The sequence below is a fragment of the Carassius auratus genome, chromosome 28 (genome assembly GCF_003368295.1).
Source record: "Carassius auratus strain Wakin chromosome 28, ASM336829v1, whole genome shotgun sequence".
NCBI lineage: Eukaryota > Metazoa > Chordata > Actinopteri > Cypriniformes > Cyprinidae > Carassius > Carassius auratus.
In genome coordinates this window covers 18,232,935-18,257,101 of record NC_039270.1, presented here as the reverse complement: position 1 = coordinate 18,257,101, position 24,167 = coordinate 18,232,935, and the positions used below count along the sequence as shown (strand labels likewise).

General features: G+C 43.0%; 1 protein-coding gene and 9 non-coding genes across 10 annotated transcripts; all 10 read right to left on the bottom strand.

The window, feature by feature from the left end:
• Positions 1-1,984: 1,984 nt before the first annotated feature.
• LOC113047370 (coiled-coil domain-containing protein 106-like) lies at positions 1,985-2,845 on the bottom strand. The gene is made up of 3 exons (XM_026208728.1): positions 2,723-2,845; positions 2,630-2,681; positions 1,985-2,387 (listed from the first exon to the last, which is right to left on the bottom strand). The coding sequence occupies exons 1-3, from the start codon at positions 2,843-2,845 to the stop codon at positions 2,230-2,232; spliced, it is 333 nt and encodes a 110-aa protein (XP_026064513.1). The 3' UTR covers positions 1,985-2,229.
• A 16,411-nt stretch (positions 2,846-19,256) lies between these two features.
• On the bottom strand, positions 19,257-19,330 carry trnan-guu (transfer RNA asparagine (anticodon GUU)). Its single transcript has one exon. It is a non-coding gene; the product is annotated as a tRNA-Asn (tRNA).
• A 149-nt stretch (positions 19,331-19,479) lies between these two features.
• On the bottom strand, positions 19,480-19,552 carry trnak-cuu (transfer RNA lysine (anticodon CUU)). The gene has a single exon. It is a non-coding gene; the product is annotated as a tRNA-Lys (tRNA).
• A 770-nt stretch (positions 19,553-20,322) lies between these two features.
• trnan-guu (transfer RNA asparagine (anticodon GUU)) lies at positions 20,323-20,396 on the bottom strand. Its single transcript has one exon. It is a non-coding gene; the product is annotated as a tRNA-Asn (tRNA).
• Positions 20,397-20,545: 149 nt separating this feature from the next.
• Positions 20,546-20,618, bottom strand: trnak-cuu (transfer RNA lysine (anticodon CUU)). Its single transcript has one exon. It is a non-coding gene; the product is annotated as a tRNA-Lys (tRNA).
• A 788-nt stretch (positions 20,619-21,406) lies between these two features.
• On the bottom strand, positions 21,407-21,480 carry trnan-guu (transfer RNA asparagine (anticodon GUU)). Its single transcript has one exon. It is a non-coding gene; the product is annotated as a tRNA-Asn (tRNA).
• Positions 21,481-21,629: 149 nt separating this feature from the next.
• trnak-cuu (transfer RNA lysine (anticodon CUU)) lies at positions 21,630-21,702 on the bottom strand. The gene has a single exon. It is a non-coding gene; the product is annotated as a tRNA-Lys (tRNA).
• A 788-nt stretch (positions 21,703-22,490) lies between these two features.
• On the bottom strand, positions 22,491-22,564 carry trnan-guu (transfer RNA asparagine (anticodon GUU)). Its single transcript has one exon. It is a non-coding gene; the product is annotated as a tRNA-Asn (tRNA).
• A 149-nt stretch (positions 22,565-22,713) lies between these two features.
• On the bottom strand, positions 22,714-22,786 carry trnak-cuu (transfer RNA lysine (anticodon CUU)). Its single transcript has one exon. It is a non-coding gene; the product is annotated as a tRNA-Lys (tRNA).
• A 788-nt stretch (positions 22,787-23,574) lies between these two features.
• On the bottom strand, positions 23,575-23,648 carry trnan-guu (transfer RNA asparagine (anticodon GUU)). Its single transcript has one exon. It is a non-coding gene; the product is annotated as a tRNA-Asn (tRNA).
• Between the last annotated feature and the right edge of the window lie 519 nt (positions 23,649-24,167).

Below are 24,167 nucleotides of genomic sequence, written 5' to 3'. Positions count from 1 at the left end.
GGTTCCTGGGAACCACCATCTCTCAGGACCTGAAGTGGGACATTCACATTGACTCCATCGTAAAAAAGGCCCAGCAGAGGTTGTACTTTCTCCGCCAGCTGAGGAAGTTTAACCTGCCACAGGAGCTGCTGAAACAGTTCTACTCCACCATCATTGAATCCATCCTCTGCACTTCAGTAACTGTCTGGTTCAGCTCAGCTTCTAAATCTGACCTCAGAAGACTACAGAGGGTAGTCCGGACTGCTGAGCGAATCATCGGTTCAACTCTCCCATCTATTCAAGAACTGTACTTATCCAGAGTGAGAAAAAGGGCTGTCAAAATCACTCTGGACCCCTCACATCCAGCACACTCCCTCTTTGAACTGTTGCCATCTGGTCGACGCTACAGAGCACTGAGCACCAGAACAACCAGACACAGGACCAGTTTCTTCCCTCAGGCAATCCATCTTATGAACAGCTGACAATAATGGCGAACACACTACACTTTATATTTATATACACACACACTTTATTTATCTAACACACATACTTAGTATACACTTAAATTTTGCACACAATATATATGTACATACATAACTTCACTTTGTAATATACCTGCCTACAATTGTCATTTGAATATTGTCATTCACTGTCTACATATTTGTATTTTTTATTCTTTTATTATGTGTTTTATGTTCTGTCTCTGTCATTCTGTTGTACTGCGGAGCTTCTGTCACGAAAACAAATTCCTCGTATGTGTAAACATACCTGGCAATAAAGCTCATTCTGATTCTGATTCTGATTCTAAGTGATATGTAAATTATTTATTTATGTTTTGTGGATTCAGTTATAAGTAATTTGCGAGGAATAAGATAACGATTAACTAATCGTTTACAAAACATGACTACGTATCATAAATGTTCAATAAATTGTTACTTTTTTAATGCTTTGTAGATTCAGTAATAAATTATTTACAACTAATAATTTACAAAACGACTATAACTATACCTGACTATAAAAATAGCTTATCATAAAAGGATCAAACAGATCCTTAGTAAATGGTTACTAAGTTGCTAGTTAAAATATTATTAATCAATAAAATGTCAATGTACCATTATCTCAATAAACAATTGTTAATCATGAACAAATGATGATCAAAACATTAGTAGACGATAAGTATATCATGTTTTCATGCATAGTTAAAGTTGTAAGCTGGTTGGTTAAAACCCATGCTAAAGCTATTATTTTTTAAAAATAATAAATTACTAGTTGTCAAATGAATAAACATTTTAAAATGACTTAAGTCAGGGGATCGCAATGCGTTAAGTCCTTTTACTCATCAGTGCAGACTTGTGTTCTGTGTGGGATGATGTGAACTGGTTTTACCTTCCACTGAAGCTCAAATCAGATGCGCAGTGGTTATAGACTCCATGTGTTTCAGAGAAGACAGCTCTCTGTTCCCTCACCAGTCAGCACTTACACTGCAGTACACACTACAGTGTTCAACACCTGTTATAGATGATGTGTAAATGCATTAATAAATCATTTACAACCCTTTCTGCATCCTCTAATCTAAAGTGTAAACTATTCATCACTTGTAAATGTGTTACACATCATTCGTAGATCTTTAACTGTTACAAATTATCTGTATGTGTATACAAGGCAATTACAACCCTTTCTGCATCCCATAATTACTACAACAAATGTAGCCTACATGTGAAAATCCAATTCTGCTATTCCTCACTTGTTGCAACAGAAATGTGTAAGTAGGCAAATCATCTGATTACTATAAGCTGCAAAACAATCATTATTTAACAGTGTCCAAATATGAGGAAATAATGCTTAAATGTGACTGCAGAATAAATTTTTTTTTAAAAAATGCATTCAAAACAATAGCATAATTTTTATTAAATGTAACTTATAACAAATTTTGACAAACACACAAATAACCCGTAACTGTAATCTCCACATGACAAAAGGTAACTTTGATAACACTTACCACAATCTCAACACTTTAAGGAGAATATGTTCCTCCTAAACATGTATTAATGCCTATGACGTTGCCAACCTGGCACATCACCCTACTTTTTACTTTCTCTTAATCATGGGGAGAAGCTTTCCATCCTTTTTCAAATGATCAACCTCTAACAAAAGTGCTGGGTCATTGCTTAAGGCATCTGAACACTTCTGGATAAAGGTCTGCAGCTTCTGCCCTCTGGAGTAGGCTTGTAGGAGTTCTTCATACTTTGTTTATGACACAATGGCAAGTTCTGCTGCAATGGCAGCACTGGAGACCACTGTGTTTCTGTCCACTCCGGCAGCCTTGTAGGAAGACCTCAAGTTCTTCCAATGCCTGAACTGACGTAAGATCTTTTTGTATCTTTTCACAACCTGATTTGGATTTACAGCTGCAAAAAACAAACAAACAAAAACACCAGTTGTATCAAAGGTCTAATAATTACAATAACACTACTATTTTTTGTCTCTTATCTTGTGTATTGCAGGCTCTCCATAAGGAGGTTGTACATGACACTGTCTACACATCTACACTGTCCCCTTGAATAAAGATTTATCCCCACTAAACTCTTATGTCTGTTTTAGCCACCAATCAACTGCTCAGCTAAAGATGATCAAAATGGACTCTACTTACCTGTCTTTACAAAGTTTCTTTCCTTCCTTATTTTCTCTTTTTTTCTTCTTCGCCTTCTGGTTATTTTTTTTTCTTGTACTTGTTGTGCTTTTTTACTTTCTTTCTCTGATAATCAGAAGACGAGGAGGAGGAGGATGACGAAGACACGGAAGATGATGTAGGGGAGTAAAATGCTGCTTGCTTGAATGACTCAGAGTTAGAAAACTCTTGAGTCATTGAGGACATTTGAAACATCTATCGCAGCACTACTTTTCAATGCAGAGAGAGAAAAATTAATACTTTGACACATAACACCAAAATAAAGTTATGATCTCATCCGAATAAATATATTTTTTCTATTGCCAGAGATAAGCTTTTTTAAAAGGTTTCTTACTTTAATAGTGAAAATGTGGTAAAATGTAAAAAAGTGTTCTTTATGTTTACTGTCAGTTTGTCATGTTTCCTTTGCTGAATAGCTATACCCAAGTAAGTTAGGGGTAGTTCCAGTACCGCATGGTTTTTGTATTTCTTACTTACCCACTTATCTGACCTATTTTCTCATTTCTTTTTGGCTAAAGTGTGCAAGTAGACAAAGATTTTTATTATGATTTATCATGATAATTATTTAATTATTATGATAATTTTTGTGTTCTCTCATAAACTCAGGGGTCCCATTATTTTTGAGCATGACATTCAATAACATTCAAGAACTATTTAACAATCTGAAATACAAGTCTCAACCCTCTTTTTAGTTGTGATATAGAGTTACGTTCGGGAACCCAGGGAAACACAGGAGACGAGAGATCCAAACACAGTGCGAGTTTAATGGGTAATCCAAATCAGAATCCAACAATCAGGGGTAAAAACCAAAATCAATCATCCAAACAAACAAACAAACAAACAAATAGGGATAGGAACAGGAATATAGAACTTGAAACTCGGAAGGCAAGGAAACTGGGTGATGGAAAGAAAGGATTCCATGAAAACAAACAGAAACAGACCGATTAATATAGGCAGTGTAATGATTATCAAGTGAAGACACCTGAGTGCAATTAACAGGAGTGCAATTACTGTGATGAAGGGACAAGGCTTTGTGGGAATTGTAGTGCCTGCGGTGAGGTGCCTATGGGGAAGTGAGACCACTAGTGGAGACTCAGGAAAACAGAGACGAGACAGCGTGACATATAGTTTCTCAGTCTATCTCACTTACACTGATGAATTTATTAGCTAAGGCTGCACAATAAATCAAATTTCTAATTGCGATTACAATTATGGATGCAAAAATTATGTAATCGTTTTAAGTGGAAATTAATCGCTCATAGTCCACTTATGTTTTTCTGTGTGCTTTAAGATGGATTTTTCAAAATTTTTTCTAAAAAATGTTATTTTTAGGATTTTTCTTTTATTTATTTATTTTGTTTGTCATAAGCATGCAGCCCTATTGGAAGCCTAACAAATTAGAATATGCTCATAATAACAGGGCTGTAAATTAACTTTTTTTGCACATGGCACTGGTGCTACAGAGGTTAAAAGTTTTGTAGCACAGACCAAACATTTGTAGCACAAGTTATGTGTGATGATATGGCAAAAACATAATTTTATCACGATTCTTTGTCATGTTGGTTTTACTATTTTGCTATTTGAGGAGTACAGCCAATCTAGTTCCCCTTTATTTCACTGTAGGGTTTCTTTAAAGGGTCATGAAATCCCAGACTACTTTTTCTGAGATTTCAGTAAAGGTGTTTGTTTTGCACATTATAGCAGACAACATTAGCATTCAACTGTCCTAACTGTTGGAGATAACTGGTAAATCTTAAGCTATTTTTGTGCTATTTTCATCTTCCAGGTTTAAAATCTTCATTGTGTTCACGTCACAATTTGTGACGTGGCAATGGACTATAGTACATTGATGACACTTCAATATATACTAAATTATTAATGAGACTGCAAATTCTCATCCTATGAGAAGATGCTTTGCTTAATTATTCACAACAGCATGTATTGATTTGCTATGATAGATGCTTCAGACTGCTAGATCGAAGAAGGGTGTTTGTTTTTGCTTTATTATAAGAATTTGGCACAAACGCGATACATTCACTTAGGGTGCTTTCACACCTGGCCAGTTGTTTCAATGGCCTAGTGGTTAGGGAGTCTGTCTCCTAACCCTAAGGTTGTGGGTTTGAGTTTCGGACCAGCAATACCATGATTGAGGTGCCCTTGAGCAAGGCACCGAACCCTGACTGCTCCCTGGGTGCCGCAGCATAAATGGCTGCCCACTGCTCAGTGTATGTTCACTGCTGTGTGTGTGTGCACTTTGGATGGGTTAAATGCAGAGCACAAATTCTGAGTATGGGTCACATCACTTTCAATTTTTTGAGTGAGTTTGTCTCAGCTCACTTGAAAACAACTCTGGAGTAGTTTGTTTGAAGTTAGAAAGCAGTCCGATCTAAGGGACCAACGCACCAGGCTATATCACAATGTAACATTACAATGTATCAAACAATTACTTAAGTTATGTGAAAAGCATTAGCTTTGCTGTTTTGCTAATAGTTCAAAACCCTATTTTTTTACTATGTATAAGTTTGGATTTGGCCCCAGATTTATAGAGTGGATCTGTCTTCTGTATACTTCTCCAGTTGCTTCAGTGGTTACTACTAAATGGGGATCCAAAAATATTTCTCTATCAAGGGGCACTCGGCAGGGGTGCCCATTAAGCCCCCTTCTGTTTACAATTGCTCAACCTCTTTCTGATATTAAAATCCACACCTTCTTTTCATGGTATAAGCAGATGGGTTGTTGAACATAAGCTCTCATTATATGCTGATTACTTGCTTCTTTACCTATCAGGGCCTGGTTTCCTGATAATGCTCACTCTTAGCGTGCTAAGAAGACCTCGAAAGATATATCTTACCAAAGTTGTTTATGTTCCTAAGTGTGTTCCCCGATGTGTCACTTAGGAAGCTTCTTAGCACGCTGCCTCTTACGTCCGACGTTACAAGAGCGCTGTCCAAAGTGAGGGTGTTGAATTAGTTGGCATCGATTGCTCATGAATCGATTTTCCACTTCACGAGAGGGTGCAATACAGCGTTAAGAAAGACAACACGCTCAATGCAAATGAAACATTCCTCAAATTATTACAGTAACATTTATTTTAACATAGTTTAAGTTATCAGTAAAATATAGACTATAAATTGAATTATCAAATGGTCAGTAAAATGTTCACACGATATGTTGTGACAATTAGACGAACCGGGTATACCTCGCTAATCATCCACCCCGTAGTTGTGCCACTCGTGCCGCTTCTTGACATGGGTTTAATTACAAAAAATTATGTAATACACTTTTACATTAATGGTAAGATACTTTACAATCAGAATTCATGGGCAAGCAGCTGCAGTTACTTCTGTTTAATGCGGTATTGATTGCCATTGGTTAATGTTTTCAATAAAAAGCAACCTATCTACAATGAACAGAGAGAGACAGAGTTAAATACAAAATATGCGGGGGAAGCAACGTAAAAAAGGGCACCAAGCCTTTCGTCAGAGTAACTTGAAGTTTTGCTGGACATTGCCACCAGGTCGGAGATCACACCCATATGGTCCACTGTAACCTACACGTTTATGGCCACGTCTCCCTTTCACGATATGTATGCATGATCAATCACTGATGGATTGGTGATTGGGATGAGTGTGCCATCCACCAGGATGTAATCCCCGGCATGGCGCAGAAGGGCGTTGGTGACAGTGTGAACGCACCTCCACACCGAGGCCTTGATTAGGTCGTAGCCCTCTTGCACGACCTCAATGAACTCTCTCTGTAGGCAAAAAGAAAAAAAAAAAGAAAGAAAGAAAAAAAAAGTAGCGCTGTGCTTCGGAGCTTAAAGCAAAATTCCGCTGCGTTAGCCTGGCAAGCGCAGGTCTGAGAAGGTCCAGCAGCTCCATAATGAGCTGTCTTGGGAGGCGATTTTTTTTTTTATATAGCCACGTCAGGAAAAATGTCAAAAGGGCTTAAGTTTTGCCGAATAAAAAAACTGACATGGACTAAACGGCTCCGCGTCTGGCTCCGTCTTCAATACAAGGAAATGTTGGATCGCTGCCATAGTTGGTCGCTTACTGGACACCACCATGCAATTTATAGATCTTAGCCATTTAGAGACAAATTGTTTGCCAGATTTTAATTATCAAAAAATTGATTGTCAATTCGCTTTAATTACATTACGAAAAAGCCTAGGCTAACTACCACCACATAAAGTCAACTTCATAATTAGGCCTGTATCCATTGCGAACATAATTTATTATGAGTCTTAAAAAATAACATAATCATTGTTGAGCCAAAACATTGTCAACATACCATAGTTTGACTGGTACTTCGCTGCGCTGATTTCTAAAGACTGCTGTACAGTACAGCGTCTTGAGCTCAAACAACGCTAAGAGAGAGCTTACGAATGGTCCAGACCGACCTTACGAAAGTATGACTTACAGAAGATATACTTAGCGTACGAACGTGTCGGGAATCGTGCCATAAGGTTAAGAGAGAGGTTAAGGAATAGGTTAAGAACTACTTAGCGATAAGAACGTTTTTGGGAACCGGGCCCAGATCCTTTACATACATCATTGATAATTTCAAAATCTTGCACAATTGTAGGACTTTCTCAGGCTATAAATTAAATATCTCTAAAAGTGAATGCATGCCTGTTAACACAAATGCCTGATTCTGCGCTCCCCTTTTGCTTGGCAAGATCTGGGTTTAAATATCTGGCCATCAATACTGCACATAACTTTAAAAGACAATTTGTCAATAACTTTACTCCTCTTTTGATTAAACTTAAATCTGATATTCAAAAATGGAGGATTCTTCTTCTAACCCTGGCTGGTAGTGTGAACTGTATTAAAATGACAGTTCTCCAGAGATTCTTATATTTATTTCAATCAGGGCTTGAAAACGAAAAGAAAATGCAATTGGTTCACTCAGAGCAGAATCAATATTTTAATGTTTCTGTTCCTGCGTTCCTCTGAATTATTACCGTTCCGAAACTGGTTTGGGTGGAAAAAATACCGGCTAATAACATAATTTGTTAAAAGCAATATTATGTGTCTATAATTTGCCTAATAATAATGTAACGCACACCGTTTCTATTTGCAGGCTTTACAGTTCTTACCGTGCGCTTGCTCGTAGGCTTTGTTGGAAGAAGGACACCGCCAAGGAGCTCGGCAGATCATAATACTTGATTTATTAAACATGAAGAGGTGAACATTAGGAATTAGCCACATCTGATTACACAGTGTGCGTCATCTCTCTCTCTCTCTCTCTCTCTATCTACCTCTCTTAACTGTGCGCAAGACTATTCTCTCCCACGATTCTAATCGCGGGTCTCTGTTCTCGCGATATTACCTTTATATCTTATTTAAAGTAATAGAACATTAATTTTAACCTTAAACTCCCTACAATAATAGTAATGTAATAATAATAATAAAGAACAGAATTTTATTTACTCAAAAAGAAAAAAATAGAGATCTAACGTCAGTCAATAACTCGCTGTGGTTAGTCATCTTTTCTAGATTTTGGCCAAATGTACATGGGATTCTAATCCCATAAATGTAGGCTACTAAAAAAAAAAAATCTATTAACACTTTAAAGACATCAAAGTTTTTTAAAGATATTTAAAAATATTTGCTGCATTGTAAAAAAAAAACATGGATGAAAGGATGAAAGATTGTGATTTGAAAGTGAAAAAAAAAACTAAAGTTGCGACATTGCATTTTATAAGTGTCACTGGGTGACTAATCCGGGCGGAACTGTAGTGTGGGAAATATTTCCGCCCGGACCAATTTAAGTGAAACATAAGTTCTGTTCCGGTTGGCCCAAGGCGGGGAAATTATCCAAAATACATGTCAGGTGTGGGAAGAGGACGTGTTGGATACCGATTGGAGGATCGGGAAGGATGCAGTGATATAAAAGGGGCTGGTTTATGAACAGGAGGAGGTTTTTTGTTCTGCTGTTGTTCCACGGGATACGGAAGTGGCTGGTGTGGCGTGGATGTTGCGATTTACGGGCTGCAACGGAGAATCCAAGGAAAATGGATATTGGAAGTGCGGAGGAAGTTAAGTGATCGACCTTTTGTATGTTGTGTTTACCTCTTATTGTGGATTGAGTTGAAGGAGCGATCCTACGTTTGGAAGGCCCCTGAGTGAAGGAGATCATTGAATTCGTGTTGGGAGAGGACAACACTGTGCACTGTGTTGATAGTAGTGCCTTGCGTTGGAGATCGCTGGGAAAGACGGAGAGACTCCGGTGTACGATATATCTGCCTGCTGTGGTCTGCCCTCCTGCCTTTGTCCATCTGACCCGCCCTGTCAGGACTCTGAGCCCGAAACGGGAATACACCACCGATCTTCTTTCACTGAGTGTGTGGAGTGTGGTGAGTGCTGCTATATTGAAGTGTACACACGAGAAGAATTGTAGTGCCTTTGTGGTGTGTGGTGTTTGTCCGTGGTTGTGTCCCTGGTCGTAGGAAGAGGCCTGACGGAGAGGAGTAGTGTATTGGTGGCAACCACAGTCTTTACCTTAAGTAAGCTGGAGCTCGGACGTGTTGGAGGCGCCTCTGGAGGAGGTTGGATGTCGTTGCCCACGCAGCAATCCCTGTAAGCTTTTAAATCAAAGCCTTATCCTTTTTTTGTCCATGTGATGTTGTGTCCTTGGCCCTGTCGGCAACCACCGGCCTTGTGTGTGTCGTCTGTGCTGTTTATTTGACGAGGGAAGCGAAGGACAACAGCCGATCCTCCCCCGTGTGCCCCCTTGTCAAGCTGGGCGGGAAGCCCAGTATTGTTTGCAGTTTCACCTGTAAGGCCCACCAGCCGTCAGTCATCGACTAAACCCGTATCTGCTTGGAATACAGACCTCTGAATATCTTCAGTGGTGAGTAGCGCATTAACAGCCCAGCCCCGTGAATACTCACCTGTGTATTGAACACTGTACTTACTTGAGAGCTAGAACTCCTGCACGTTAACAGCCCAGCCCTGTGAATACCCACCTGTGTATGGAACACTGTACTTACATTGAGAGCTAGAACCCCTGCACGCTAACAGCTCAGCCCTGTGAATACTTACCTGTGTATCGAACACTGTACTTACCTGAGAGCTAGAACCCCTGCACGCTAACAGCCCAGCCCTGTGAATACCCACCTGTGTATCGAACACTGTATTTACCTGAGAGCTAGAACCCCTGCACGCTAACAGCCCAGCCCTGTGAATACTTACCTGTGTATCGAACACTGTACTTACCTGAGAGCTAGAACCCCTGCACGCTAACAGCCCAGCCCTGTGAATACCCACCTGTGTATTGAACACTGTACTTACTTGAGAGCTAGAACCCCTGCACGCTAACAGCCCAGCCCTTTGAATACTTACCTGTGTATGGAACACTGTACTTACTTGAGAGCTAGAACCCCTGCACGCTAACAGCTTAGCCCTGTGAATACTCACCTGTGTATGGAACACTGTACTTACTTGAGAGCTAGAACCCCTGCACGCTAACAGCTTAGCCCTGTGAATACTCACCTGTGTATTGAACTCTGTATTTACCTGAGAGCTAGAACCCCTGCACGTCAACTGCCTAGCTCTTGCTTTAAACTTACCTGGAGTGGAGTCGGCGGGAAATTAAGGGCTGAAGTGGAGCGTTGTCGAGGAAGGGCTGAAGAGGAGTGTTCTTGAGACTGGAATCCGTATTTGTGGATAAAGAATAGTTCGAGTCATCATTAGTTTTAAAGTTTCCTTACCCCTTTCCCCAAACTTTTAAACAAATAAAATTGTTACATTTTAATCTTGGTTGTCCGTCCATTCATTGGGGTGTTGTGGGACCTCCTCGAGGTGGAAGTTAGAGGGAGGAGCGAGACCCGTTGAATTGGTGGTCCGCTCCGGCCTGTGACATAAGCCCTATTACTTTATGAAATAATGAAGGCTATTAGTTTCACTCGAAAACAAAACAAGTTTAGGCTAGGTTCAATCCAAAAACATATTAGCTAATTTAAGCTGAAGCTGATGCCTGCATCTCTCATCCAGCACGAATCCAAATGTTTCCATATTCCTGATGTATCTGGATTCTAAAATATTATTTATTATATAGTGTTTGTACTTTTATCTACATAAAACATCATCCTTCAAATCAGCTGTATCAGCTCAGTGAGGCGTGGTCACGCTGAACGCAACATGTTGTACAACGGAGCAGTCTAACTTTTTAAAAATTTTTCTTTAACTCCATTTTATTTTGTTAATGTACAGGCTTTAATAAAGCAAAATGATGTTGTGTCAGCGTGATGGTCATGCCAAAAAGCTGATTGGTTATAGAAGCAAGACATTATTAAAAGCTGTCTGCAGTTTTGTTTTCCTTTTTGAAAACTTGTCACAAAAAAGTGTCACAATGACACAATGGAAAAGCACACTTTTTCTTTAGTTTCGAAACTTTGGAAAGTGTCACAATGACACAATGAAAAAGCACACTTTTTCCTTAGTTGCGAAACTTTGGAAAGTGTCACAATGACACAATGAAAAAGCACACTTTTTCTTTCGTTTAATTAATCTTTCAATATGATTTAGGCTAAGTGAAATATATGTAGTGTGGACAGCATAATTGGGCATTACCGCTGCGGCGGTAACTGTAATTCAGTTGTGTGTTAAAATAATTCGTGAAACTACCGCCAGGTGGTGCAAAGGGAATGATTGAGATAAAAGAAGGTAGTAAAACAACAATAACATTATGATATAACATAGTAACATAAAAAAACATAAATTTTTTTACAATTTGTTAATTTCAAAATGTAGGATAGTCTTATGCTACAGTCTACTAAACAAAAATTAAAAGAAGACCTTTACACAAAGGATCATATGCATGCTATTTTTATTAAAGAGTAAATAAATATAAGCACTATGTACATATATATAAGCTAAATGTTTTTATTTCGGTTCATTCTTGGTTTAAAAAAAATCTTCAGGTTCAATATGCAGAGTGAAATGGAAACAGTCCAGCATTTAACAATAATTAGTATTAACTCTGTAATTATTCTTGATTTTTCAAACTACCAGCCTATTTACCTCATGAATACTAGTTAGACTTCAAATGGGCAACATCATGAATATGGAAACGTTTGTATTTCTCCCGAATGAGAAAGCCCAACCTTGCCTTATGCTTAGCTTTAAATTATTATTGGCTTGGGCCCTCTTGTTCTCCTAAGAATTATTAGGGCTCAACCCCAAAGGGCGAGAGGCCTATTGGATTATTAGGGCTCAAGCCTGGAGGTTTAGGGTTTAGTATTCATATTTTTCTTCAAAGTTTTGGGGGCTTTTTGGGCCCTCAACATGCTCAAAAGCTCTTGAAAATTTGCGCACACCTTGGAATCTGTGGCCTTTAGCAGCCCGCAGAGGCTGAAACCTGGGCGTGGCACGGCTGTAGAGCCGCCTCCTGGAACACAGTCAGAAATGTTGATGTATAGCTCACACATACTTGCACATATTAATATGAAACTCAGTACAAATATAGATCTTATTGTGCCGAACAATTTTCGTATTGCATGTCATAGGCTCCGCCCAACAGGAAGTCAGCTATTTAGAGTTATGTAAAAAGCGCATGAGAAATAGGACGTGTCTAGTAACATCCACATACACTATCTGAGTTTGATCAAGCTTCACCGGTTTGTTCGTTGTTTGATGACGATCACATATATGTGACTATTAGGAGTCAAAGTTATAGCGCCACCCACTGGCAGCAGGAAGTGTGTCTTTTTCCAAAAAATTTTTGAATTAAGCATCTTATTTTTACTCGATTTGCTTCCAACTTCATCAGAATAATGTCAAAACATAGCCAATATAAATCGGCTGGGGAAATATTGATCTCTAAAAATATTCTTGCCGTGGCAACATGTCAAACTGAATTGATTCTCAGGTGATTTTGAGGCATATAACATGCTTAGAATTTCATCAAACTCAGAACACATATCAGTATTAATGATAGCTAGATAGTGGCAAAAGTTCATAAAAGGGTGTGAAGGAGGCACTCTATAGCACCACCTTTTGTCAAAAGTGTGTGGGGGGGGGGTAATTTTAGCTACAGACACCAAACTCAGTACATATATTGGTCTTATCAAGAAGGACAACTTTCTAATTTACTGACATCAGCTACGACCAACAAGTTGTTGGCTATTTTGACTTGAATATGGATTTTTGGGAAAATTCAGCTGTGAATTAATGCATACAGCTCAGAGGAGAAGTACACTTGACACACCAAACTTTGTCTACATGTGGCAAAAACATTTAAGGAACTTAAATTGTGAATGGATTTTGGGTAGCTTGAATGGTTTTGCCGTGGTGATTTTTTGAAATGACCATAAAAAGGGAATCATTAATTGTATTGTATTTTTAAATGGCAGCTTCCAAACACGTCAAAGCATTTTTTCATACAGGTGAAAAAGTCATTCTGAGGAAATATGCATAGTTTCATGACTTTACAACACTGTATGGATAACAGAAAATTAAAATACTGTCAGACATCTCATCTCACTCTGTCCCTCTGTTGGAGTATTTGTTCTGAGGCTTCCATTGTCTGAGAGAAATGGCACCCCTACAGGCGCTTATTCCCGGACTGAAAGGGAGGAGACTCTCTAGTTCCACTTTTAAATTGGTTAAAAATACAAATAAATACTTAGATTTAATTCACATTGAAAAGCTAAACCAACATATCTGATTATTACCGGTTCAGGGCTCATTAATAATTGATGTGTGGTCAGTGATACGTGAGAAAGAAGAGATATGAATCACCGCTCTGAGCACGAGCGTGTGGAATGACGAGCTCAGAAAAAAACGAGTTTATTCTTGTTTTATAGCTATTAAAAATAAAATATTACAGCGATATCACACAATTCACCAATTAGAACACACCAAGAGTTAAATTTGGATGTTTTTGAACTGTTTGTGTGAAAATTAAATATTTGCGGCTGCCTATCTGAAATCACCACCTCCTATCAGCGCGTACAGTTTCACAAGCTCAAAACAAATTTATTCTTGTTTAAGAGCTTTTTAAAATAGAATATTACCACAAATGCACATAATACACCCATTTAAACACAACAAGAGCTAAATGCAGGTGTTTTGTGACCCGTTTAAGTGTGAAAGACTGGCTGTCACGGTTGGTAAACCGTGATCTCTGGGTTTTGCACTTTGTGGTGAAGTCTGTGTGTTTCGCGTCTGCACTGATTAGTCATCTCCGTTAATTGGCATCAGCAGCAGCTGTCAGTCAGTCAATTTTGTCCAAGCGTCAGTTAGCTTGTCTTCGGGTTATCATCCCCAAAGTAACGGGCAGTCTGAGCGAGCCAACCAAGATTTAGAGAGGACGTTGCGATGTTTGGTCTCCAAGAATCCTTCTTCCTGGTGACAACAACTCTCTATGGTGGAGTATGCTCACAATTCGTTACCAGTGTCAGCCACCGGCCTCTCTCCGCTCCAGTGCCACTTAGGTTACCAGCCATCTGCACTGATTAGTTTGTGGGCATCTCCGTTAATTGTTATCAGCAGCAGCTGTCACTCATAAATCTCCCTCTATATAATGGCTTGTCTCACATCTTGTGTTTGTGAGAGCGTTGTTTCATGTCAGTAACTGTGCTTTGCTTTTGTGTTGTTCTGCGTCTGCATGTCCGTGTCTTCCCCCGGAACCTCATCCACTCATCGCAACCATCACAAGCATCACCACTTATCTTTGGCTTGATTCCCCACAGCTCCTGTGCCACCCACTCCTGCTGCCAACTCCCCACCACCATCTGGATTCCTCACCTCCTTCCACCATTTTGGATTATCATCTTCCCAGCATTTTTTGTGTTCTAGTTTGTTTTGTTTTTTTCTTTAATTAAACCTTGTTCATACTCTCACTTGTTTCCAGCTTCTCCTTCACCCAGTCGTCACACTGGCAGAATAACCTATATCTCTCGAGGTGACTACCTCTTGAAGCTCATCAAGAGAATGCCAAGAGTGTGCAAAGCAGTAATCAAAGCAAAAGGTGGTTACTTTGAAGAACCTAGAATATGACATATTTTCAGTTGTTTCTCACTTTTTTTGTTATGTATATAATTCCATATATAATTCATAGTTTTGATGCCTTCAGTGTAAATCTACAATTTTCATTGTCATGAAAATAAAGAAAACTCTTTGAATGAGAAGGTGTGTCCAAACAATTGGTCTGTACTGTATATATATATATATTAATCGTGGGCATAGATTCATTTTTTTAAATCTAGATTAATCTCTGATCTGGAAATTAATGTGATCTGGAAATTAGATTAAAATGGCTCATTCGAATTCTGCCGAAGGCATTCAGAATATGTGTGTTACCCAAATAAAATTGACAAACAGTAAGTCTTTACTCGATGGTACTGGATGGCGCCGCGCATGGCTGCTTCAGTGCTTGGCTCTCCAGTGTTTGTACTGTTTTTGTTCGTTTTTCCTGTTTTTTGTTTAACAAACACTATCAGTTTCACCAGGGATGAAATTATTCAGACGTTTTACTGAACGTTGTTATCGGAGGAGCGGCGGCGCTGATCAAACGCTTCAGGATGCGCAGACGGGGGAAAGGAGCGGGAGCGCTCGTCAGACTCAGGAAGCGCGGATTTCGAACGCCGTTGCCTAGCATCCATCTGGCAAATCTCCGCTCTCTACCTAACAAAACAGACGAACTCCTTCTGCTCTCTCGGACAAATAAGGATTTCTCTCACTCTGCTGCTCTGTGTTTCACGGAAACCTGGCTGAATGACGCCATACCGGACAGCGCGCTCCATCTGCCGGGCTTTCAGCTGCTCAGAGCGGATCGCGAATCAGAATCCACGGGGAAATCGCGCGGCGGCGGGACATGCTTTTACATCAATGAGCGGTGGTGTAGAGATGTAACTGTGTTAAAGAAAATGTGCTGTCCTGATCTAGAAATGCAGTTTGTCAACTGCAAGCCGTTCTATTCGCCGCGGGAGTTTCACTCGTTCATTCTGGTTAGTGTTTACATCCATCCGCAAGCGCAAGTGAGCTCAGCTTTACAGAAACTTGCTGATCAGATCACAGAGACAGAACAACAACACCCGGACTCTGTTTTAATCATTCTGGGGGACTTTAATAAAGCCAATCTCTCCCATGAACTGCCAAAATACAGACAGCATGTTACATGTCCCACCAGAGACAGTAATATATTGGATCACTGCTACACCACAATAAAGGACGCATATCACTCTGTTCCACGAGCAGCTTTGGGAAATTCTGATCACTGTCTGATTCATCTTATACCATCCTACAAACAGAAACTTAAATCTGCTAAACCTGTAGTAAGGACTGTGAAGAGATGGACCAGCGAAACGGAGCAGGATTTACAATCTTGTTTTGACCTCACTGATTGGAGTGTTTTTGAAGCTGCTACCACCGATCTGGACGAACTCACAGAGACTGTAACATCCTATATTAGTTTCTGTGAGGATGTTTGCATTCCTACCAGGACTTATTTAACATTCAACAACGATAAGCCATGGTTTACAGTAAAACTCAGACATCTTCATCAGGCCAAAGAGGATGCCTACAGAAATGGGGACAGGGTCTTGTACAATCAGGCCAGGAACACACTGAACAAAGAGATCAGAGCGGCTAAAAAGACCTACGCTAAAAAGTTGGAAGACCAGTTTTCTTCCAACGACTCAACTTCAGTTTGGAGAGGACTGAGGGCCATCACAAACTACAAGACACCATCCCCTTGCACTGAGGCTAATCAACGGCTTGCTAACGACCTGAATGAGTTTTATTGCAGATTTGAAACCCCCAACACCCATTCTGACCATCTCCCTGCACAACCATTAACACCTCCTGCAATCCCCCGTTCCACACCTACTGCTCTTCAAATCTGTGAAGATGATGTGCGCCAGGTCTTCAAGAAGAACAAAAGAAGAAAAGCACCAGGCCCAGATGGTGTTACACCAGCCTGTCTGAAAATCTGTGCTGACCAGCTGGCCCCCATCTTTTCACAGATCTTCAACAGATCCCTGGAGTTGTGTGAAGTACCTTCCTGCTTCAAACGCTCCACCATCATCCCCATCCCAAAGAAACCCAAGATAACAGGACTTAACGACTACAGACCTGTGGCTCTAACGTCTGTCGTCATGAAGTCGTTTGAAAAACTGGTTCTGGGTTATCTGAAGGACATCACTGGACCCTTACTGGACCCCCTGCAGTTTGCCTACCGAGCAAACAGGTCCGTGGATGATGCAATCAACATAGGATTGCACTTCATCCTGCAACATCTGGACAAAACAGGGACTTATGTGAGGATCCTGTTTGTGGACTTTAGTTCGGCTTTCAACACCATCATCCCAACAACCCTCCAGACCAAACTGACCCAGCTCTCTGTTCCTAGCTCTATCTGTCAGTGGATCACCAGCTTTCTGACAGATAGGCAACAGTTAGTGAGACTGGGGAAATTCACATCAAACAGCTGCTCCACCAACACTGGCGCCCCTCAGGGATGTGTTCTGTCCCCTCTGCTCTTCTCCCTTTACACCAACGACTGCACCTCTAAAGACCCCTCTGTCAAGCTCCTGAAGTTTGCAGATGACACTACAGTCATCGGCCTCATCCAGGACGGTGATGAGTCTGCTTACAGACAAGAGGTTGAGCAGCTGGTTGTCTGGTGCAGTCTTAACAACCTGGAGCTGAACACGCTCAAAACAGTGGAGATGATCGTGGACTTCAGGAGAAACCCCCCTGCACTTTCCCCACTCACCATCATGAACAGCCCTGTGACTGCAGTGGAGTCATTCAGATTCCTGGGAACCACCATCTCTTAGGACCTGAAGTGGGACAATCACATTGACTCCATTGTAAAAAAGGCCCAACAAAGGTTGTATTTCCTTCGCCAGCTGAGGAAGTTTAACTTGCCACAGGAGCTGCGGAAACAGTTCTACTCAGCCGTCATTGAGTCTGTACTGTGTACTTCTATAACTGTCTGGTTTGGCTCAGCAACAAAATCGGACATCAGAAGACTACAGAGAACTGTTCGGACTGCTGAAAGGATTATTGGTGCTCCCCTGCCCACCCTTCAAGAACTGTATACATCCAGAGTGAGGAAAAGGGCTCATAAAATCACTCTGGATCCCTCACATCCAAGTCACCCCATTTTTGAACCTTTGCCATCTGGCCGGCGTCTCAGAGCCACAAATACCAGAACAGCAAGGCACAAAAACAGTTTCTTCCCCCAGGCAATCTACCTCATGAACAGTTAAATGTTCCCCACTTATGCTTATGCAAACAAAAGTGCAACATCCTTATATTTATTTGTTACCCCTCCATCCTAGTACATCCCTGCATCTTTTTCAATCCTATCCCATTATCATTTATAGCACAATTGTTTATACACCTATTTATTTGGCTACCTTTTTTTTTTTTTTTTTTTTTTTTGTCTGTGTGTTGGTGTCTCTGTGTACTTGAAGCTTATGTCACTAAAACAAATTCCTTGTATGCGCAAACATACTTGGCAATAAAGCTCTTTCTGATTCTGATTTGAGAAGGGGTTTATCAAGCTAGGTGGTGCATTAGAAAAGGGGCTCCTCTCCTGTTTCCAAAATGCATCACAAAGTGCTTGAAAAAGCTGTAAACTAATTCCACATTGCACAAGGTGCAAACAACATTACGCCTGTTTCACACCAATGTTTAACTTTTTTCAAGTTTGTAGGTGTCAAGGTATAGAAACCAAATAATTAAAAGTAAAATAGCACTGGATAGTCTTCAATGTAAAAATGAAATCTACAATCAAACCTACATTTATTCAGACACCTTCAACATTTCTTACATTATTACAGTTTTGCTATATATATAAAAAATTATATCTGGTGTCGGAATACTTTTTGGTTTGACTGTTAAAACTAAGTAATTCAGTCAAGAGCAGTGAATGATTTTCATTTTCTTGGATTAACATTACAGCAACCAGTAGCTAAATTAGGGGCTGGTGGATATTTTGACATGTTTTGTATGTATTTGTCGGCACAAGAGCAAAAATGAGCAAATTCGATGTTCAAGTGTTTTGAGATGCCTTTCTCTTCGCAGAAGAGAGCTCGGTTCAGTGTCGCTGTCCGTGATACGCTGCTCTCTCTCTCGTGCACACCGAACACAGCACGCGCCCCGATAAGGGTCTCGCCTAACCCTAACTGTTGCTGGGGAATACAGATTGAACGAGCAGAGCTCTTGTCCAACAGCCTGAAAGGCTACTAGTTCAGCCAACTCATCAAACGTTCCAGGTATGGAGTTCTGTCCCGCTGTGTGAATACAGTTTGAAAACTCCGACAGCATATGATTGGATTGGATTTTGGTGGCATTTTGTGGCGCTCCAAGAGGGAGATTTGATCAGGACCTCCCTGGACCACACAGCCCTCCACCACCCGGAAAACAAAACACGAACACTCCGCGTACACGCCACAGCAAACTTGAGCTGACGCAAACATTGACTCAGCACCCTTTGTCTTCTTTTAACACTAGACGACTCGCAAAGCTGTTCACTCTCAAAAGGGGCTACGGACGCTGCTCCACGCATGCGTCAGCAGACACGTTTACTAAATTCTGCGCTTGCCGACATGGCTGCGAAAAGCTTCCTTCATCCCTGGGTGGGCTCGAACCACCATCCTTTCGGTTAACAGCCGAACGCGCTAGCCTATTGCGCCACAGAGACTGACGGTGCATGCTCCTATGGGTAACGGTCAAAAAAGAATTCGAAGCTGGGAGCGTCTCACAGGACAGCTGCAGCACTGGTCCTGTGTCAGCAAATTGAGGTCAAGAGAACGACACCCGTTGGGAGGGGCCAGAGAGAGCCAAAGGACACGCCCAACATGGGGCTCGAACCCACGACCCTGAGATTAAGAGTCTCATGCTCTACCGACTGAGCTAGCCGGGCTGCGGTGGTCGAAAGATCAAGGCTGACTGCTGTTTTGATAAGTGCCAAACATTTCATGCGCAAAACGGAGCCTCGCTTCCAACACAGGCTTGACGAAACATCTCACGGGTAAGGTTGGACTTAAGCCTAGCGGCAGGTTTAGAGCAGTGGCGTCCCAACTCGATCCTGGAGGTTCCTTGTCCTGCCGAGTTTGGATCCATGCACAAAGAAACACACCTGAAGCTGTGTGTTGCAGGCAGGTCTGATGGAGCTGGCTGGAGCGAAACTCTACCTGACAGGGGCCCTCCAGGACAGAGTTTGGACACCCCTGGCTTAGACTGTTCTCTGTTTGTTTTAGCCACGCCTGTTGCTGGGGAATACAGATTGAACGAGCAGAGCTCTTGTCCAACAGCCTGAAAGGCTACTAGTTCAGCCAACTCATCAAACGTTCCAGGTATGGAGTTCTGTCCCGCTGTGTGAATACAGTTTGCAAACTCCGACAGCATGTGATTGGAAAGCCAATTTGGTGGCATTTTGTGGCGCTCCAAGAGGGAGATTTGATCAGGACCTCCCTGGACCACACAGGCCTCCACCACCCGGAAAACAAAACACGAACACTCCGCGTACACGCCACAGCAAACTTGAGCTGACGCAAACATTCACTCAGCACCCTTTGTCTTCTTTTAACACTAGACGGCTCGCAAAGCTGTTCACTCTCAAAAGGGGCTACGGATGCTGCTCCACGCATGCTAAATTCTGCGCTTGCCGACATGGCTGCGAAAAGCTTCCTTCGTCCCTGGGTGGGCTCGAACCACCATCCTTTCGGTTAACAGCCGAACGCGCTAGCCTATTGCGCCACAGAGACTGACAGTGCATGCTCCTATGGGTAACGGTCAAAAAAGAATTCGAAGCTGGGAGCGTCTCACAGGACGGCTGCAGCACTGGTCCTGCGTCAGCAAATTGAGGTCAAGAGAACGACACCCGTTGGGAGGGGCCAGAGAGAGCCAAAGGACACGCCCAACGTGGGGCTCGAACCCACGACCCTGAGATTAAGAGTCTCATGCTCTACCGACTGAGCTAGCCGGGCTGCGGTGGTCGAAAGGTCAAGGCTGACCGCTGTTTTGATAAGTGCCAAACATTTCATGCGCAAAACGGAGCCTCGCTTTTAACACAGGCTTGACGAAACATCTCACGGGTAAGGTTGGACTTAAGCCTAGCGGTAGGTTTAGAGCAGTGGCGTCCCAACTCGATCCTGGAGGTTCCTTGTCCTGCCGAGTTTGGATCCAAGCACAAAGAAACACACCTGAAGCTGTGTGTTGCAGGCAGGTCTGATGGAGCTGGCTGGAGCGAAACTCTACCTGACAGGGGCCCTCCAGGACAGAGTTTGGACACCCCTGGCTTAGACTGTTCTCTGTTTGTTTTAGCCACGCCTGTTGCTGGGGAATACAGATTGAACGAGCAGAGCTCTTGTCCAACAGCCTGAAAGGCTACTAGTTCAGCCAACTCATCAAACGTTCCAGGTATGGAGTTCTGTCCCGCTGTGTGAATACAGTTTGCAAACTCCGACAGCATGTGATTGGAAAACCAATTTGGTGGCATTTTGTGGCGCTCCAAGAGGGAGATTTGATCAGGACCTCCTTGGACCACACAGGCCTCCACCACCCTGAAAACAAAACACGAACACTCCGCGTACACGCCACAGCAAACTTGAGCTGACGCAAACATTCACTCAGCACCCTTTGTCTTCTTTTAACACTAGACGACTCGGAAAGCTGTTCACTCTCAAAAGGGGCTACGGACGCTGCTCCACGCATGCGTCAGCAGACACGTGTGCTAAATTCTGCGCTTGTCGACATGGCTGCGAAAAGCTTCCTTCGTCCCTGGGTGGGCTCGAACAACCATCCTTTCGGTTAACAGCCGAATGCGCTAGCCTATTGCGCCACAAAGACTGACGGTGCATGCTCCTATGGGTAACGGTCAAAAAAGAATTTGAAGCTGGGCGCGTCTCACAGGTTGGCTGCAGCACTGGTCCTGCGTCAGCAAATTGAGGTCAAGAGAACGACACCCGTTGGGAGGGGCCAGAGAGAGCCAAAGGACACGCCCAACGTGGGGCTCGAACCCCCGACCCTGAGATTAAGAGTCTCATGCTCTACCGACTGAGCTAGCCGGGCTGCTGTGGTCGAAAGATCAAGGCTGACCGCAGTTTTGATAAGTGCCAAACATTTCATGCACAAAACGGAGCCTCGCTTCCAGCACAGGCTTGACGAAACATCTCACGGGTAAGGTTGGACTTAAGCCTAGCGTTAGGTTTAGAGCAGTGGTGTCCCAACTCGATCCTGGAGGTTCCTTGTCCTGCCGAGTTTGGATCCAAGCACAAAGAAACACACCTGAAGCTGTGTGTTGCAGGCAGGTCTGATGGAGCTGGCTGGACCGAAACTCTACCTGACAGGGGCCCTCCAGGACAGAGTTTGGACACCCCTGGCTTAGACTGTTCTCTGTTTGTTTTAGCCACGCCTGTTGCTGGGGAATACAGATTGAAGGAGCAGAGCTGTTGTCCAACAGCCTGAAAGGCTACTAGTTCAGCCAACTCATCAAACATTCCAGGTATGGAGTTCTGTCCCGCTGAGTGAATACAGTTTGCAAACTCCGACAGCATATGATTGGAAAGCCATTTTGGTGGCATTTTGTGGCGCTCCAAGAGGGAGATTTGATCAGGACCTCCCTGGACCACACAGGCCTCCACCACCCGGAAAACAAAACACCAACACTCCGCGTACACGCCACAGCAAACTTGAGCTGACGCAAACATTCACTCAGCACCCTTTGTCTTCTTTTAACACTAGACGACTCGCAAAGCTGTTCACTCTCAAAAGGGGCTACGGACGCTGATCCACGCATGCGTCAGCAGACACGTTTACTAAATTCTGCGCTTGCCGACATGGCTGCGAAAAGCTTCCTTCGTCCCTGGGTGGGCTCGAACCACCATCCTTTCGGTTAACAGCTGAACGCGCTAGCCTATTGCGCCACAGAGACTGACGGTGCAAGCTCCTATGGGTAACGGTCAAAAAAGAATTCAAAGCTGGGAGCGTCTCACAGGACGGCTGCAGCACTGGTCCTGCGTCAGCAAATTGAGGTCAAGAGAACGACACCCGTTGGGAGGGGCCAGAGAGAGCCAAAGGACACGCCCAACGTGGGGCTCGAACCCACGACCCTGAGATTAAGAGTCTCATGCTCTACCGACTGAGCTAGCCGGGCTGCGGTGTTCGAAAGATCAAGGCTGACCGCTGTTTTCATAAGTGCCGAACATTTCATGCGCAAAACGGAGCCTCGCTTCCAACACAGGCTTGACGAAACATCTCACGGGTAAGGTTTGGACTTAAGCCTAGCGGTAGGTTTAGAGCAGTGGCGTCCCAACTCGATCCTGGAGGTTCCTTGTCCTGCCGAGTTTGGATCCAAGCACAAAGAAACACACCTGAAGCTGTGTGTTGCAGGCAGGTCTGATGGAGCTGGCTGGACCGAAACTCTACCTGACAGGGGCCCTCCAGGACAGAGTTTGGACACCCCTGGCTTAGACTGTTCTCTGTTTGTTTTAGCCACGCCTGTTGCTGGGGAATACAGATTGAAGGAGCAGAGCTGTTGTCCAACAGCCTGAAAGGCTACTAGTTCAGCCAACTCATCAAACATTCCAGGTATGGAGTTCTGTCCCGCTGAGTGAATACAGTTTGCAAACTCCGACAGCATATGATTGGAAAGCCATTTTGGTGGCATTTTGTGGCGCTCCAAGAGGGAGATTTGATCAGGACCTCCCTGGACCACACAGGCCTCCACCACCCGGAAAACAAAACACCAACACTCCGCGTACACGCCACAGCAAACTTGAGCTGACGCAAACATTCACTCAGCACCCTTTGTCTTCTTTTAACACTAGACGACTCGCAAGCTGTTCACTCTCAAAAGGGGCTACGGACGCTGCTCCACGCATGCGTCAGCAGACACGTTTACTAAATTCTGCGCTTGCCGACATGGCTGCGAAAAGCTTCCTTCGTCCCTGGGTGGGCTCGAACCACCATCCTTTCGGTTAACAGCCGAACGCGCTAGCCTATTGCGCCACAGAGACTGACGGTGCATGCTCCTATGGGTAACGGTCAAAAAAGAATTCGAAGCTGGGAGCGTCTCACAGGACGGCTGCAGCACTGGTCCTGCGTCAGCAAATTGAGGTCAAGAGAACGACACCCGTTGGGAGGGGCCAGAGAGAGCCAAAGGACACGCCCAACGTGGGGCTCGAACCCACGACCCTGAGTTAAGAGTCTCATGCTCTACCGACTGAGCTAGCCGGGCTGCGGTGGTCGAAAGATCAAGGCTGGACCGCTGTTTGATAAGTGCCAAACATTTCATGCGCAAAACGGAGCCTCGCTTCCAACACAGGCTTGACGAAACATCTCACGGGTAAGGTTTGACTTAAGCCTAGCGGTAGGTTTAGAGCAGTGGCGTCCCAACTCGATCCTGGAGGTTCCTTGTCCTGCCGAGTTTGGATCCAAGCACAAAGAAACACACCTGAAGCTGTGTGTTGCAGGCAGGTCTGATGGAGCTGGCTGGAGCGAAACTCTACCTGACAGGGCCCTCCAGGACAGAGTTT

What these genes read in the sequence shown, in the direction of transcription:
- LOC113047370 (XM_026208728.1), bottom strand. Translation starts at nt 2,845, where the DNA reads ATGACTCAAGAGTTTTCTAACTCTGAGTCATTCAAGCAAGCAGCATTT. An exon ending in ATTATCAGAGAAAGAAAGTA is followed by an intron (nt 2,682 to 2,722) that starts AAAAAGCACAAC and finishes ATAACCAGAAGG; the next exon opens with CGAAGAAGAAAAAAAGAGAA. An exon ending in AAGAAACTTTGTAAAGACAG is followed by an intron (nt 2,388 to 2,629) that starts GTAAGTAGAGTC and finishes TGTTTTTTGCAG; the next exon opens with CTGTAAATCCAAATCAGGTT.